Source organism: Loxodonta africana, chromosome X, assembly GCF_030014295.1.
Source record: "Loxodonta africana isolate mLoxAfr1 chromosome X, mLoxAfr1.hap2, whole genome shotgun sequence".
NCBI classification, from domain to species: domain Eukaryota; kingdom Metazoa; phylum Chordata; class Mammalia; order Proboscidea; family Elephantidae; genus Loxodonta; species Loxodonta africana.
In genome coordinates, this window is record NC_087369.1 from 15,434,974 (window position 1) to 15,453,155 (window position 18,182).

At 44.5% G+C, this 18,182-nt stretch overlaps 1 protein-coding gene across 1 annotated transcript in view; it reads right to left on the reverse strand.

The window, feature by feature from the left end:
* The window catches only part of GEMIN8 (gem nuclear organelle associated protein 8), a 29,743-nt gene extending 12,611 nt beyond the window's left edge, over positions 1-17,132 (reverse strand). Inside the window, exons 1-3 of the mRNA XM_003416041.4 lie at positions 17,023-17,132; positions 7,977-8,021; positions 6,875-7,331 (exon numbers count right to left, since the gene is read on the reverse strand). Of these exons, the coding sequence (XP_003416089.1) occupies positions 6,875-7,331; positions 7,977-7,988 (469 nt within the window). The 5' untranslated portion in view covers positions 7,989-8,021; positions 17,023-17,132. The remainder of the gene's footprint in view (positions 1-6,874; positions 7,332-7,976; positions 8,022-17,022) is intronic.
* Between the last annotated feature and the right edge of the window lie 1,050 nt (positions 17,133-18,182).

Here is an 18,182-nt window from a genome sequence, read left to right on the forward strand (position 1 = left end):
CAGCTGCCCCAAAGCACACACATGAAGGGCGAGAAGCCTGCTCCCCAGCACTGACAGACCTGCAGGCACCTGGGTACCCACTATGCAGGGTCCTCCGCATTGGACACTAAACAGGTGCTCCGGAAAGGACTGCTGAAAGAACACTTGGACATAGGCCAGACCTTGTATTTTTGGAAAACAACTATTTCCTTCCAGATATTGCTAAAGAAAGGTCAAAACGATGACAACCCAGGAAAAGAGAAACGGCGCTCAAACCTCCAATGGTGCTGGGCAGAGTATCCTTTGCGGGGTCCTCCGAACCTGAGGGGCTGAGGGAAGAGGAGGAAGGGAAGGGTGCCAGGAGTTGTGCACTGTTGCTGTTCCGCTTCCAACAGGGTCGCTTTGACTTTGCTTAGCCACACAATTAAAAAAAAAAAAGAGTATTGAGGCTACACCACAAATTTGAAAAGCAGTCAGTTAAAACCAAATACCCCAGACTGCCAGTGCCTCACGGTTACAGCTAGCATCTGAAAGCGCTTTACCTCACACTGACTCAGGGGACCAAGCAAACCTTGGAATGGAATACACTCACTTGAAGGCATCCACTTATTCTGTTTTCTATTTATTGCTTCCTTCCTCTCAACAAAAGAAGGGATTCTCAGTCACGGGCAGTCCTTCTTCCTGTCCAAACGAGGCGAGGGCTCAGCCAAGCAGAGGGAGAATCCTCTAAGGCAGAGAAGCCCGAACATCACACGTCGGGCATAACCCAACTGCTGCCTTGTAATTGGGAGTTTGGCCGTTTTTATTGAAAACAGCTATAGGGCTCAATGTTACCAAGCACCTTTTTTTCTTGTAGGATGTTTGGCCAAAGCAATTTGTTATAATACAAATCGGAAATATCCTTTTAGATTCCAGCTTTAAAATAGGGTTACTGTGCATACAGGGTTAAAGCAAAACAAAACACAACAAACCAAACCAGTATTATGCTATTAAAGAGAACCTTTACTGGATTCCATCCAAAATCTTGGTATTTTTCACCTCAATCTATACACCTACACGATGTTACCATTGTAGAGTTCTGGTTCATAAGGAAAAAAAAAATCACGTGGCCTGGAGAGGCCCTTACACAGGAGGAAAGCATTCCTTCACTACTCCACAGGTAAGTAATCCAAAGACAGAATGTTTGAAAGGACAGAGCACTAAGACACTAGGATAAAGAAGGTTGTTTTGCCCATTTTTCTGAGATTTGAATGTCTTTCTGATTCTATCCTCTGCTATGCTGACAGAATTAATGATCCCAGCACAACTGAAAGGAGCCCTGGTGGTACAGTGGTTAAGCACTCGGCTTTGAACCCACCAGCCACTCTGTGGGAGAAAGACGTGGCAGTCCACCCCTGTAAAGATTACAGCCTTGGAAACTCTAGGGGCAGTTCTCCTCTGTCCTGTAGAGTCGTTCAGTTGGAACTGACTCTATGGCAACAAGTTTTTAGCACAACTGAGGGAAAGCATCCACTTGATTTATATCATGAATACCCCATTTCTGGGTTGGTGGCAACAAACCCAGAACACGGGTGCTCACTAGTAGAACTGGGGCCATCTCCGAAGGGTCTCATACCCTCAGCCCACAACCCTAGCCTCACCAGTGACACACCTGGTCACTAAGTCAGTGGACACTCACCATTTTCGCTTTTACAATAAAGTGTATTTCCATCCCTCCCTTCCACTCTTCTGCCTGCCCTCATGTGAACCGGATCACTTACTGGCTTCACACCCTTCCCAACATCTGGGCTCAGAGAAAACACACACACATGGCAGAACTGTGCCCAGTCGACATGACTCCAAATTGAATCTGCTGACTAATAGCTCACTAAACACTATGCTGGACATAGCCTTCACCACAGCCCTTAGGTAATGTCATGCTGAGGGAAAGCCAGCTGCGTCTCCAGGAACCTGGCTGAAGACTTGCTATGAAAATAAGAGTCTAAACCTTCCTACTGGGGTGTGTGCGTGGTGTGTGTGTGGGGGGGGGTAGGACACAACACAACGGAGCAAAAATCCCACCTCAAAACGTATAAAAAATACACCAGGGCCCTTTGGTGAAAACAGCACTTTGAGTTCTAAGCAGGGAACAGACTTACCCTCTTTCTTTCTCTCATTCCGAACCGACCCTATCCCCTACCCCTCAAGGACTAGAGCAAAGCCCATTCTCCACAACCACCCTGAGATGCTCCTCTCTGCCTGCCTGTTTCACTGGCTCTACCCATCAATGGCATAACTAATCACGACCCCGCCAGACTCGGCTCTTCCAGGTTTCAGGCTGAATTTCATTTGTCTCCCCTTCCCAGCTGGAGTTCAGCTCTTTGAGACCATGTCTCTGTTTTAACCCTAACACACAACTGATAAATCTCTGAATGACTCAGGCCTGGGACAACAATGGCACTGTTTGTTTCGGGGGGCCTATTCTCTAGTGGGGTGATCACCTTCACTCATCTTTTCTCCAAGTATCAGGAGCGTGACCTTGCAGTCATGTCTAAAAATTTATACTTCTCTTAACCTAACAAGACACATTCGCCTTCAGAAATAACTGAAAACAGCTGACCTGTAAACTTCACTACTGCCTACTTTCCCATAAGCAATGTTATCACTGATGTTCTAAATAACGGAAATGTCTCATTAGGAGATGAGACATGTAACATAATCAAAAGCATGTATGCTCCCACTGCACAAAAGGAGTTCTTTATTTGTTCTACTCAATGTTTTGTGTTTTTATCAGTGAAATACATTAAATTAGAGATGAGCAGGAAGGGCAGTGTTCACAAACAAAAACATCCTGTCCAATCAGAAGGATCTGACCCTGAGAAAAGGTTCAACACGACCCAGATGATGAAAGCTTGTCTAACATATATGTTCCCATCGATGTGAGCAATACTGAAAAAGTAAACTTTTCAAATGTGGCCACATTTTCCCTTGTTCATGATATTTTATAAAATTCTGTGTTCTCTAAATGTTTCAGGTTCAAAATTGAATTTGAATGCACTGAACAAGTAGCTTCTAGTGGTTCAAAGCGCAAAACCAAAACAGAAAACTTGAGCCAAGTGTTCCCACTACTCAGGCCCTCATCTCTGTATGAAGCACGTCCCGGCTGTGTATGTCACCAAGCCTTTGTGCACTGGGCCTGGGAGGAAATGGGTCGGAAACCACCACGGGCCTTGCTTGGCTTCCACGTGAATTCCGTCATTCAGTTACCGTTTGAAGGGGCATGGAGTCGCCCTCAGCGTGGGGAGCCGGCCATGCTGGAGATGGCCGCTCATCGCCATGCCATGGGGCAGGATCAGACGCCGGCAGCTTCTGCTAGTTAAGGAGCAAGCCTTCAGCAGGAAGAGCAAATCCAGGCCAAGTGACCCCCCAGTCTGCCATCACCATTGTCAGGCAGTTCCCGAGTTTGCCACCCCCGTGATGAAGCTGCAGGAGACAGCAGCACCACAGAGGGACTTCTGCTTTTACCCACATGGTTCTCTGGGACAAGGAGTTCTCAAGTATGCTAGAACCATGTGTTTTACAAACACAAAGAGCAGAAGCTTCTTCAGTACTGTTGTTAGCAAAGGAACTGGGCTCATTTTCTCAGCCTGTGCATTTTACTATTTAAACTGTATCAAGAATCTTTGAAACAGAGTTAAAAATTGGGTTCACAGCTACTTCAACCCAATTGTGTTAAGGGCTAAATCTGACAGACACCAAAAGCATTCTTTTAAGTTTTGAATGTTCTCAATCAATTTAGGAGTTTGAAAAGTGCTGCCTATGGCAGAAACACATGAACTTTTTGAAATCACAGAACCTCTTTCTTAAAAATATGCAGAACTGCAATCAAGCATGAATCCAAGGCAAAAACAAATTTTACCTTTTTTTCAAAATACATAGAAAACAACCGCTAGTGTAATTTCATGAATGAGTAGGAATTGGAGCAGGTCCACACGTGGTTGGAGTACTGTTGTTACAGCTTTAGTATCAGAGTAAACCCGGTTTATGATTAACAATCCACCAGAAAGGATGGGTTATTAGCAACTAACTGTAACAGTCGCCATTTGTTGGGTGATGACTTTGTACCAGGCGCTGTTCTACAGGCCTTTTATATTATCTCAGTAATCTTCACATCAACCCCTCCATTAACGATGATTCCCGTTTCCCAGGCGAGGAGACTGAGGCACAGAATGCATAAGGCAGGTGGCCCTGGAGAGGACAAGAAACTGCAGCTAGTGAGTGCTGGAGCTAGGCTTGAACCCTGTGATTTTAGCAGTTCTGCCAACTGCCAGTGTATAAATTTAATAACAAATAATGTCAATACTGAAAGCTAAGATTAAAGATGGAGGTTGGAAGGGTTTTAATAAAATTACTTTTGTTGCCTTGCTCTCTAAAAAAAACAAATACATACATAATGCATTTTCTTCACAGAGATGGCAAGACCTGGACGATTTACTTGATGTCTCAGTCACAGATTGCATTTGGGAACAATGAAAATTCTCACAGTGATGACAATAGTACAATTTGGAGCTGTGAAGTAAAAAAAGCGAACTCTAGAACAACATCAAACGAAAGAAGAAGTTTACAAAGTTTGTAAAGCGTCCTAAGCCTAGCTCACTTCGTAATTACGAATTCCCACGGAATCACAGCAAGGTGGCACTTTATAGAATACAACTTGAAAAATTCTGGTTGAAGACTTATAATTCATACTGAAATACTTCATTTATTCATTCAAAATAATATTGAGTGCCAGGCACAACTTTGCAGTATGTCATTTTCAGGGCTGCTTTTAACTACCTAGAATCATTCCCGACAGTGGCAAGAGATAGGAGCCAGGATGGTTCCTAACCATATCTATAACTCAACTGCTTCAGTTTGTTTCCCTGGTTAGAAGGACACATTTCATTATTTTATTTTCATTTCATTCATATCCATTAAAAAAAAACAACTGAATAACTATCAGGTTTATTTTAAATCAGCAAATAAGGTGAAATGGCTTTCATTTGTAGTTACGAGTTCATCATAAAAGTATCAATTTTTGGTGGGGAAAAAATGTTATTCTACCTCCTGGTAAGGGTGCCAGAAATATGCCCTGCCTTGATCATATTTTCTTTTTCTAAAGCTGTAACAACAGTACTCCAACCACGTGTGGACCTGCTCCAATTCCTACTCATTCATGAAATTACACTAGCGGTTGTTTTCTATGTATTTTGAAAAAAAGGTAAAATTTGTTTCTGGCGATCAAGGAAAGACATGTAGTCTAGGTGAGCCAGAAAATACTGTCTTCAAAATCCTTGTTTGGATATACTTTCTAATATGCATCAAAACAAATGCTACGGTTTAATCAAAAGAAATGAAGTTAAAACGCCAGAAGCAGCAGTTTTGTGAAGACTCACAGGCAGAGATACCAAAGGACACACACTTTACACAAAGCCCACTGCTCACTTCTGGGACCCAGTGGGGATCAATAAATGCCAGTCCATCATTAGGAAAATACAGATAATTTAAGATGGAAATGACATCCTCCCATTCCCAGGCTTGTATATCTATTATTAGAAAATTCTAGGCAAAATGTCATACAATTAGACCTCAATAAGAAAAATAGTGTGACTGGTTACTAGTTAGAATAGGGAGAAAAGCATGTGTGTATCTGTCAGCGGCACTTCAAATGTAAATGGTCTGGCGAGTTTCAATACTCAAACCCAAAACCAAACCCACTGCTGTGGAGGTGATTCCGACTCATAGCGACCCTACTGGACAGAGTAGGACTGCCCCATAGGGTTTCCAAGGCAGTGGAAATCTTTACAGAAGCGGACTGCCACAACTTTCTCCCGAGGAGCGGCTGGTGGGTCCAAACTGCTGACCTTTCGGTTAGCAGCTGAGTGCTTAACCATTGCGTCACTGGGGCTCCTTTTTAATACTCAGGAGACTACAAAAAGCAGTTCTAGATCTTTGTAGCAAGTCAGGAAGAAATTATAAAAAGAAAATTCCTACTTTCTGACTGAAGCTATAAAACCATGATTGCAATTCTCTAACCCCAAGGACAGCCAGCCTCAATACAGGACAAAATGGGGATGTTTGAAGTGCTGGACATTTCTTTATTCTGTTTAGGCTCATACTGCTCTCCGCTCTGTGGGGAGTGATTTCAAATTCCACAGCTCTGCAGCATGGGGCACGTCTCAGAGCTGTGTACTGGTAAAGCAGCAGTGGCATTTGAGGGCCCGAGTGCTTGAAGGAAAAATCCTGGCATCTGGCAGGAGCTGCAGTCAGGCAGGCAGACCGTGATGTGAATCGTAATAACCAATGACTAGTCACGTACCCTGGCAAATCTTCTGAAGACTTCGTTTCATCATTTGTACAATGGGTTCAATACCTTGAGGGGCTACTGTGTAGATGAGGGATATCACACACACACTTCCCTATCTGTGAAATGTCTGACATTCAATGAGTGGTAGGGGTGCTATTAGGATAAACTTTGTTCTAGAACAAAACAAAAAAAACAGTCCTATACTAAAATAAAAAGGAGCCCTGGTGCTGCAGTGGTTAAACACCTGGCTGCTAACCAAAACGTCGATGGTTTGAACCCGCCAGTTGCTCCGTGGGAGAAAGATGTGGCAGTCTGCTTCAGTAAAAATAACAGCCTTGGAAACCCTACGGGGCAGTTCTACTTTGTCCTATAGGGTCATTATGAGTTGCAATCGACTCAATGGCAATGAGTTTTCTGGTATACTGAAATAACTCTGGAAGCTACCATATCTGAGAAGTATTATCTGCACCAAAACAAGGAGTTATAAAATAGCTGTATGTATTAGGGGAGAAAGAACGCAAAAGGCAGGTAAGGGAAGGAAGCACGAGGAGGAGACAGGCCTGGACTTACGTCGCTCTTCTCTGTGCCTCTCGGTCTCTGCAAAGTACTGGCGCAGCTCCTCGGTGATCTCCATGTTGCTCAGGTCACACTCGACTTCCCCGTCTGACTCACTCTCCACCTCCTCCTCTGATGACGAAGCTTGCTCTTCTCTGGTGGATGCCTGGACCTGATGGCTGTCATGTGGATGCTGCCCAGACCCTCGAGAATGCGGGTAGGTGCAATGGGGGTCCTGGGAGGCCGAGTGACGGTCATAGAAGGACTGAGGATATCTACCCTGGTTAGCATAATAGCTGTAGGGAAGAGGTGCAGGGGGGAAGTACCACGAGGATTTGAAATAGGATTCGATGGCCTTCCTGTAGGCATGGTGGTGGCTTCGCATCCAAGCCATTGCTTGATGATAATGCTGCCAGTATCTTGCATATGCCGGATGAGAATACCAAAGATCAGCATCTTTCGAAGATGACGCCTATGAAATGAAGGGTGTAGGGTGGACACCAAACAGTTCATCTTCAAGAGAAACCATCAAATGTTTCATCAACTAACCAACAGGTATTTATGGAGGGCCTACAACATGCCTACTATACATTAGGACAGCACTGGGCCAAAAAAGGTATGAGAGGTCCATGGCCACAACAGACACCACATGTACACATACTGGCTCTGCAAATACACCTACATGAGGTACACGCAGAACAATGAGCTCAAGGGTACAGCACATTATCAAGTGGGGACAGAGGCTAATAATGACCATTTTTAGATATAATTCAGGGAGAGATAAGGGCCCAAAGTCTGTCATCTCAGCCATCTGTACCCACTGTAATTAAGCAACTAGTTCCCAGTTAGAAACAGGTGCCATGAGCCACATGGACTGATGACCAGGAAGGACTCTGGTTCCTTCTCTGCCCTCAAGTGCCCCATGACCTGGTCCACTCCTCAATGCCTGCTAAAAAAGATATCTAGCAAAGCCCCTAAAAGAACTTTGACTTTTTTGTTTTCTGAGGTATTGCTTCAGTCTTCTCCATCATGGAATGAGAACACCAAGACTTTAAACACTAAAATTTACCCTTGTTTCTCTTATGAGATTAAAAAAACAAAAACAAAAACAACTTACCTCTGTGGCCATCTCTGATGGTGACAGTCCCAACAGGTACCAAATCTAGGAGAGAACAGCCACAGTGGCAACATCTGATCAGTACAGGTGTGTGATATCCAGGGCTGTTTCATGGTTTGTAAAGCTAGCTCCTCAGAGGTTGCCTCTTCCCAATACCATGCCTGATTTCATGCCTACACGACCCTGGCACCTAGGCTATGATCTCATAGTTTGAAAAGGAGGGATCCACTTTGGTATCATTAAATGGGACACAGGACACTGCATGGCTTGGCATTCAATTACTGGTTTCCCTATTGAAAGTAAAGCCTGCAAAAATAATCATGTAGATATTTAGTAGTTAGTATGTACATAAAAGAGCCCTGGTGGTGCAGTGGTTAAGACCTACAGCTGCTAAACAAAAGGTCAGCAGTTCGAAGCCACCAGCTGCTCCTTGGAAACCCTACGGGGTGCTTCTATTTTGTCCTATAGGGTCGCTATGACGTGGAATTGATTTGATGGCAACAGGTTTGGTTTTTTGGGAGGGTATGTGTTTAAGAGGGCAGTGGTAGTTCAGTGGGAGAATTCTAGCTTTCCATGGGGAAGATCCAGGTTTGATTCCCAGCCAATGCACCTCATGTGCAGCCGCCACCTGTCTGTCAGTGGAAGTTTGCGTGTTGCTAGGATGCTGATTGGTTTCAGTGGAGCTTCCAGACTAAGACTAGGAAGAAAGGCCTGGAGACCTACTTCTGAAAATCAGCCAACAAAAACCCTATGGATCACAACAGGCTGATCCACAACTGATCATGGGAATGGCACAGGACTGGAAAGCGTCTTATTCCATTGTGCATAGGTCGCCGTGAGTCGGGGGCCCACTTTAAAGCAGCTAACAACGTGTATATAAAAAATAACACACAGAACACAAACTAAAAATTTACAACTGTTACTTCCTTCCCTCGTCCTTACCTCATGCCAATGCCTGTTTAAATTAACCCTGAATTTTTCAACACTTGAGAAGAATACATCTTTCCGACTCACCGGAAACCTTTGTTGCATCTCACCTTAGGTCTGGGACTTGAAGAAGCCGCTCTAAAGCAGGACTCCCTCCAGCCTCGGTTGTGCCCTGGGCTTTCATTCTCCTAAGTGGATCTCTCTTTGGTTTGGGTTTTGAGTGCAATGAGCCTCTCTGGGACGACACCACATTCTCCTGCCTATCCACACTGCCTCTTTGTAGGGGGAGAAACCGGTCCAGGGAGACTCTACACTGAGCAGCCACACCAACTGCTTTCTGGACAGCACTTCTCTGCGGAGAGAAAGGCTCCTTTGCCGTTATCTACCTGCTTGTTATTTACTGATTTATCTGTATGAAATACCAAAAGCTAAAGTTTAATCTGCAGTTGTACCTTTCACAATCTATTCAGATTTTTTTTTCTCTTCAGTGGTTCAGAGCTACTAAAATCCCAGCTTATGCCAGCATGTGCCTTAAAAAAAAAGTTAAACAAAAATAATATCCTAAAATGAATGAGAGTTTAAGAATCTGTGAGATGAAACCACTGACGCAGAGCAAACAGCTCCTTAAGTTGGGAAGCTTCGGCAATCAGATACTGAAGGAGTCTCAGTTTCCCAACTTCACTTAATTATAAGGTAGCATTAAAAAATCTCGAAGCCTTAAGAAATAAACTTGGCTTATTTTGTAATATCTATCAGATGTTTTGCTATCGTTAACGTAAAAAATCGAGATGTTAAATTGACCACTTCTACCTTTTACAATATTTCCTAATGAGAACCATTCACATTCTTTTTCAATGTAAAAAGCTTTCAAGCGGGGTATTTCCGAGAGGGGTTTTTTTTTTTTTTTTGACATGACCTTCTGTAAATTTATCTTAAATGTGGCCTACACTTCCTATTTCCTGTTCTAAAGTCACACGGTGACTGTAAACTGTAAAGGAGCTAATGAATACAGTGAAAACACAGGTGTAAAATTAAGTTCATCTTACTTTCAAACTAGAACACGAGGGTTTAAAACAGGGGCGATTACCTGAAAATCTGACTAACTGCTATGTGCTTCCCAGGCTAGTGAAGAGCTATATAAAACAGTCAATACGAGGGGCTTACCACTCAGGAGAAGTGAAATGAAGACAAATGCAATGATGGTAGCAATCAGTACATACTCGAGCGCTAAGCTGTACGGTGCGGTCTTTAAGTGGCTAATTCACTGCAGCCCGGTTTCATTTTCCTGTCACTAAAATCTGAATTGCTTTCTGAAAGCCTGCAGCACATAATGACATTTAAACAAACTCTTAAGTGTATTTCAATCAAATTTGTTTGCTAGATTAACGAGGGGCACAGGAATTAGATTAGAAAACCCTACGAGACAACTCCGTGTCTTCTGGAAATGATGAGCTTTGAATCCAGACTTCCACACTTCCTAAGATATGCTTAGCACCAGGTTGACGGAAATATCAATTACCCCGAGTTGGGAAGTCTAATAACCTCAAATATGTCATAATCACTCTTGTGACTGAACAGTACTGCAGATCTCTGAAAGCCCGGGAGATACAGCCTGGCTGTAAAGGTGGCAGCACAATACTCTGAAAATCCCTGAGATGGCTACGAGAGGCTTCGCTGCACAGAGCTATAAGTTTAGGCCCGTGGGAGTGTGATGTCCACGCTGCAAAACGCCAACAGCTGGAGGGCTTGTGCTCACTTGGGAAGTGGCTTCTGCTTTTGATTCCCACTTCCAGCTGCTGTGTCGTTGACTCATGGCGACCCCATGTGTGTCAGAGTAGAAACGTGCTCCACAGGGTTTTCAATGGCTGATTTTTTGGAGGTAGATCCCCAGACCAGGGCTTTCTTCTGAGGTGACTCTGGGTGGACTTGAGCCACCAACCTACTGGTTAGCAGCCAAGTGCTTAACAGTTTGTATCACCCAGGGACTCTGATGTCTTTGATACAAATCATTTGGGAAAAGGGCTGCCATGCCATACTGCCTCAGAGGGCCCACAAGGTACACTCCGAGCACTTCATCAGTGCAAGAAGCCAGAAAACAAGCTGAGCTGACCGAGGGGAAACCAAGTGTTCCAACAAGAAGCCATTCATACTCAGCCCAGTACGCCTGATGTCTCTAAAATATATTAATTACTCGTTTTTTAAGGTGCTAGACTCTTTTAACACCCAGGCCATCAAGGGAAGGTGGATTTCTGTTACCGATGGACTACAGTGAACTTTGTGAGCAGTTCTGTTCTGGTTCTGATGATTTGTTTTGGCCACTAAGGCACTTATCATCAAATCTGCCACCACCCTCCAGCAAGCTGAGTCGTGGGGCTAGATGTCGAATATACTAACCCCCTCACCCCTGGCTTTCTTATTTTCCCTTCCCAAATCCCTTCACCTATGCATCAGATCCTTTTACATTTGAAGTACTTTTGTAAGATCCCTACAGTCCTAGAGATACTCAATTACAAATAGTTCCTGCGCAGCAATGATAAGTTAATTAATCTCTCCAAAATCAAATAAGGCAGAGAAAAACATTTTTAAAGGAGGAGCTGCTTGCACAGAGCTTGATAATTATGATTAGCTTGTATTACTTTTCTTATTTTGTGTCAGCAAACTTTTTCAGTAAAGAGCCAGACAACAAATGTTTTAGGCCTGTGGGCCACATTCGGTCTCTGTCACAGAGTCTGAAGAGTCTTCTTTGCTTCCCCCCACCCCCCACAAGCCTTTAACAATTTGAAAAGCATTCTTAGCTCACTGGCAGTACAGAAACAAGCTGGGGGCCATCCTTTGCCCTCCGCTGCTTTAGGTTAACGCATCACCAAGCAGTAGAGACTCTACCCTCGATATGCTGAGCATCGTCATTGTTCTCCATTTTTCACGTGGAAATGTAGGGGGGAACTTTGTGATTCCCACATAGCTCATTCATCATTAGACTTGGAATAAGACTAGTAGAAACAGGAAAACTATGGTTATAACCAAAAAAATGTTCTCTATGACTAAATATACCATGGAGTGCCAGAAGAACGAACAAATCTGTCTTGGAAGAAGTACAGCCAGAATGTTCCTTAGAAGGAAGGATGGCGAGACTTCGTCTCATGTACTTTGGATGTGTTATCAGGAGAGATCAGTCCCTGGAGAAGGACATCATGCTTGGTAAAGTAGAGGGTCAGCGAAAAAGAGAAAAACCCTCAACAAGATGGATTGACACAGTGGCTGTAACAATGGGCCCAAGCATGTCAACGATTGTCAGGATGGCGCAGAACTGGGCAGTGTTTCATCCTATTGTATATAGGGTCGCTATGAGCCAGAACAGACTCTACGGCACCTCACAACAAGACTAAATAAGGACACAGGGCCATTTCTTAAAGAGCTATATAGACATTTAAAGGCTCAATTAAACAAACAAACTCCTGCAAAACAGCATCTGCTGACAAGCTTAGAACACTTGTAGTCTCCTGATTGCTGACTGAGGCCTGTTAGCTGCTGCGTACTGGTCAGAGACATAACGACAGAAAGCAGAAGACAGTTCTAAGCAGTTACTCCCTGGAAGAAGTCATAGATTCTTCCCTGCTAACCTCATCAGTTAAATCACAAGGGAAAGGGAGAACCATCTCTAAAAATGGGTCCTGTCAACTTTTTTAAGCTGGTTACTGCTTCCATACAGAAAGCTTAAGGACCTTATAAGAAAAGAAGGCCTGGGTTTCTGAAAAGCCAACATTTAGACTAATTCTACACATTATAGCCACACTTTCAGACACCATCACCATCTCAAAGAACAATGCTTACAGCAGCCGCAGATTTTGATGCCCTTTTAATGTTATTCGATTTTATCTTCCATCCCCTACCTCCCTGGAATGTCTTCTCTTAAATTGCCACAGCCTTTGTGGACCAAACAGCATCTTTTTTGCTTAATGAGATGGTGGAGCTGAGAGAAAAGGGATTGGCGATGTCAGGAAGGCTGAGATCCACAGCAATACAAACCGGGTAGCCGTCCCCAGTAAGTACAATGGCATCATAGTCATTACCCAGCTGAGCCCGAGCTAGGACAGAGACCGAATTCATTGTCTGTCCATCCTCAACCACCACAGAAGGAAGGAAAAAAACAGGGTTGAGGTCATTCATTAAACACTGCCGGGGCCTACAGGCAAAAGACAGAGCCTCCAAGTCTTGAAAAATATATTTTCCCGTACAGCCTTTCTCAAAACATGCATTCATTCTCAGGGAATCTGTGGTCACCCTGAAAGACAGAGTTTTAAATTCATAAATATACATGAAGACAAAGAGACAAGAGCTTTGCAGTTTTCAATGGATAAAATGTGACCATTTCCATTCAAGCTATTAAAAAATTCCACAAAGAAGTAATGTGGTTTTGTGGAAAGGTAGTGACATCATCTATGCTGTTTTTACTGCACATTTATATTCGTATAGGATCCAGGATGTGCCACAGCAACCAGATAAATAAAAACACAAATTCCCCCCTCCCCAAACGATAATGTATACGCTGCTACTAGATTTCCCCCTCTATCCTCGTTTTCGAAAATTCTGAAATGTCTGGATTTTCCAGAATTCTGAAAATTAAATACCTGAAAACTCACTTGCTTGATTTTTGCCTGGAAGCACACTACAAGTCAATCTCCAAATAAGCTACAACGGCTAATGCCTCCAGAGCAGAACCTTTCCTGTAAAGCTCCCGCCTATATGATTCTCTGAGCCCCCAGATAACCTGGGGTACCTAATTAGGCCCTCAATTTCAACTGTTCCAAGGTAGAAGGAGGGGATCTGCTGAAGATTGTGGCAAAATAAATGAAGGCTCAGTGAGAAATCTGCATTACGTAAACTGAGTAGCAGCTCTAAGGAATCTCCTTACGGGCAATAATAACCCCATCGGAGATGTCTTCCAATAGTACACCCCAGTAACTAAAATACATAATAAAATGGGAGACGGGGGTGGTGAGAGCATTGCCTTGCCCTGTCCCCAGCCTCAAGAGGAGGCTGGCAGGTTCATCTGGCTTGATGCCTTCCTAGGCTCCCTGCTGTGGCTCTGCAAGGCCCCTGCTTAGTGATTTGGACATCAAAGATGGCTCAAGTCCCAATGGCCTTCCACTACCCTCAGGAGTCCAAGCTCCACCTTTCGGCCAGACACAGGTTTTCTATAAATGCACTTGCCACTGTGTCCCCAAAGCCTGCACTTCCCCATCTATAACCCAACCAAACCAAACCCATTGCCATCGATTTGGACTCACAGTGACCCTAATGGACAGATTAGAACTGCCCCACGGGGCTTCCATGGCTGTAATCTTTACGGGAGCATACAGCCACATCTTCCTCCTGAGGAGCAGCTGATGGTTCAAACCACTGACCTTTCGGTTAGCAGCCGAGTGTTTAACCACTGCGCCACCATCTATAACAACCATCACAAAAACTGATGGGCAGGGGAGCCCAAAAACTTGACTCTTATTTGCTTTTCATTCCCTTGGCCCCGAATCCCAATTTACCCTCTAAGATGGTGTAATACGGGAACCCTGGTGCCATAGTGGTTAAGTGCTCCGGCTGCTAACCAAAAGGTGGGCAGTGCGAATCCACCAGGTGCTCCTTGGAAACTCCATGGGGCAGTTCTACTCTGTCCTATAGGGTCACTATGAGTTGGAATCGACTCGATGGCAATGGTTTTTTTGGGGGGGGATGTTGTGATAAGGGAAACCTTGCTGGCATAGTGGTTAAGTGCTACGGCTGCTAACCAAAGGGTTGGCAGTTTGAATCCGCCAGGTGCTCCTTGGAAACTCTGTTGGGCAGTTCTACGCTGTCCTATAGGGTTGCTATGAGTCAGAATCCACTCGACAGCAATGGGTTTGGTTTGGTTGTGATAAGAAGTAATGCCACAGAGTGTCCAGCAGGCGGAAGGAGAAAGACAGAAAGGATGTGGCAAATAAGCTCCGCCCCCCCATACAAATGATATTCCACCCACAGAAGAGCATGGTTTCATTTGTCAGCAAGGGTGATGGACTTGTGAATGGATCTATTTGGAAATTCACCGAATCCCAGTGTGACTAGGGTCAGAATCAGAAGTGAAATAGGAGGCCATACAAAAACAAAGTTACTCTGACTCAAGAACACAACAGGCAATGGGACAACTGAGAAGGACATAATGAAAACACAGTTCAAAAGAGGAAACAGAGAAGTTCACTTCAGTGCAAGCATGTCCTTCATACAGCAAAACCCAGTGTGACCACCAAGGAACACGGATTGAAGAGGCAGGCACTGCATATTAAGAGCAAATCAGCACAAACCATGGCTCATTTAAAGTGGTTAAGACCACCAGTAGCTTTCAGGAATATGATTTCAAGTTTTCCCTCTTCTGTAAACACATGCATGATCTTTCCATGGTAATCTCTCTCTGCTGAATGAATGCAGCACTCACTAGGCCTTACTCATCTGGGTGCTTAATTACTTGTAGGCATGGATTCTGCTGTTTAAGTTTCCTGTTTTCCTTCCAGCATAAAAATAATGACTAGTATTTCTTGTCCTTGGATGTTCGTGATTATCTGTTGTTTGCTGATAACACTCTCCCCTCCTACTTTTGTCAGAAAGGAGAGGGGGGATTGAGTAGCTAGTAACTCAAATTAACTCTAAAAGGGCTCACGGGTTTTCAAGAAGCAGGCATTTAAATTTGTTACTATGTTTTCAATTCAAGATAGTTTCAATTCATCCTGTCTTTGAGCAACTACAGTTAGGCTCTTTTTTTTCACTTGTACAACTGTTCTTTGGCCAGATTTTCAGTTCTGTACCTAGTGTGTGAACTCTCCAAACTTCACTCTAGCCTTACTTAGTCAACCTTTTCCCCCTATCCTTCTCACAAACCTAAAGGCTGCATCCAAAAAGACAAGCTAATCCTTTAACATCTGTGAAACAGTTTTAGGATGAAAATTTCTCTCTGGAGCTTTGGTTTGTATACTTTTCCAGTACAGTGATGAACACACAGAGAGGATTTGTACACTGCTGTGAACTTGCCTTTAATTACCCTTGTCCAGAGTTACTAACCAACAGTCTTTTAAAATATATAGTTTCTGCTCACATTGCCATCCCAAAGGGATTGTTACTCTGATAAACTGTAGAGTATAAATAGCTTTTTAAAGAGTAAATCGACAATTCATGGGAACCCTGAAAAAGAATGACCCCAGAAGTGTTATTTGTGTTATTAATTTTCAGATTTCCAAGTAATGTTTTGACTCAACGTGAGAAACAGCTGAATACAGAGCTTCGCCTGTGAAACAAGTTTCAAAATCATCTCTGAAAAAAAAATGGCTCAGAATCATCTAATCTTTGCCAAGAGAATCTCAGGACTTGAGCTGAAAGGCTCACCGTTGGCCACCGGTTCAGCTCCACCCCATCACAGAGGAAGAAAGGTGAGAAAAGACACGCTCCACCTCAACAGGTAAGACGCACAAACGACCCCAGGTGCCAATTAGGTTCTCAAGAAAATTTCCACCAAAAACTGTGACCTCCCACAGAGATCAGAGTGCAAGGACAAAGAAAGAAAATGCCAAAGTGAGTAGAGAGGCCAACATCCCGGACATCCTTCAAGGCTGAGGTTGCCCTGGGCGCTCTTCTATTCAGGTATTGGGCAGGATGGACAAAAGTCCAATTTCATCTCCAGACTTGGCTTAACTAACTTAACTAACTGTGGTTTTCGGCACATCGGAACCCCCGAGGCCCAATTTGAGAGATTCTGATTTCATTGGTCTGGATAGGGTCGCTAGGACTGGGAATCCACTCGACGGCAACGGGTTTGGTTTGGGTTTGGGTGGGGGGAGGCCGGGCATCAGCGTTCTTAAAAAGGTCACCCAGGTGATTTGGATGCACGGCCTGTTGAGAGGCTCTGGAATTAGTCCCCTCTCACAAGTAACCACTAACGCTTTAGGTATCTCCTGGGTCTGCGGCCCATCTTCGGCCACGGGATGAAAAGTACCACAACGTGGCCGCCAGGGACCTCGGTTCTCCCCGCCACAGAAGGAGCCAGGGGCCTCTAGGTTCCTCCCTCACTCCCGAAAGGAACCCCAGCTGTCCCCGAAGTCACCTCGTGGGCACGCAGCTTGCAGACTCCGGGCGATTGGCGAGCAAGGACCTATTTTTCGGTGGGGAGACGGAGGGGGGCGGGCGGGAATGGGCGCGGTTGCTGGGGCGACCCGAGGTGCGCTTCCGGTGCGGGTCACATGGCCAGGCCGACCGGAAGTCCCGCCTCATTCCGGGACGTCACGGGGCGGAGCGGGGCCTGGGAGCGGCGCGGGGTCAGGGCTCCGGAGTGGGCCGGCGGGCCGCGTCCGCGCTGACGGGTGGGGTGGGGTGGGGTGGGGTGGGGTGGGGCGGGGCGGGAAAACCAGGGTCGCTGTCTCGGGCGCCCTTTCCCCGCAAGTGTTCTTTAGCCTTTGATTTTCCGCCCTTCCCTCAACTCTCATATTCGTTCCCTTGTCTTTAGCCTTTTATTATTGTTATTTTTAAACTAAAATGGACAGTGGTCGTGGCCCAGGGCAGGTTTTGGAGTTAAATTCACCCAGATCTGAGTTCAAATGCATTTCCAGCCCTTAGTTTACTTAACCTCTCTGAGCCTCTGGTTTCTAACCCATAAAATGTGAATAATACCTGGTGCATTATCACAGACAAAAAAAATGATTATTAACATTATTTTTGCCGTCATAATCCTCAATACCTACCCCACTAGCATCCCAGGAAGTTCAACAACAACCAAGCATAAACTCCTAGAAGTCTTAAGTGGCATCTCTTTTCTGGGGTAATTAAGCAAGATGTGTCAAGAGCCCTAAAAGGGGCATACTTTTGTCTTAGAATTTTCACTTCTGGAAGTTTATCCTAAGGAAATAACAGATGTGAATAGGATATTCATTGCAGAATTATTTTAAAAAGTGAAAAATTGGGAACTCTCTAAATGTCCAACAATGGGATGGCTGAGTCAATTAGGCTCTGTCAGTGGCCTAGATCCTATTTTTATACTACTATACTATTCTCTTTTTTACTATTCCTATACTGGAAACCCTGGTTGAGTAGTGGTTAAGTGGTACGGCCAGGCGCTTCTTGGAAACTCTATGGGACAGTTCTATTCTGTCCTATAGGGTCGCTATGAGTCGGAATCGACTCGACGGCAACGGGTTTGGTTTTTTTTTTTGTAATCCTATACTGTCCCAGTTGCCACGGACCCCACATGTGTCCCAATAGAACTGCGGT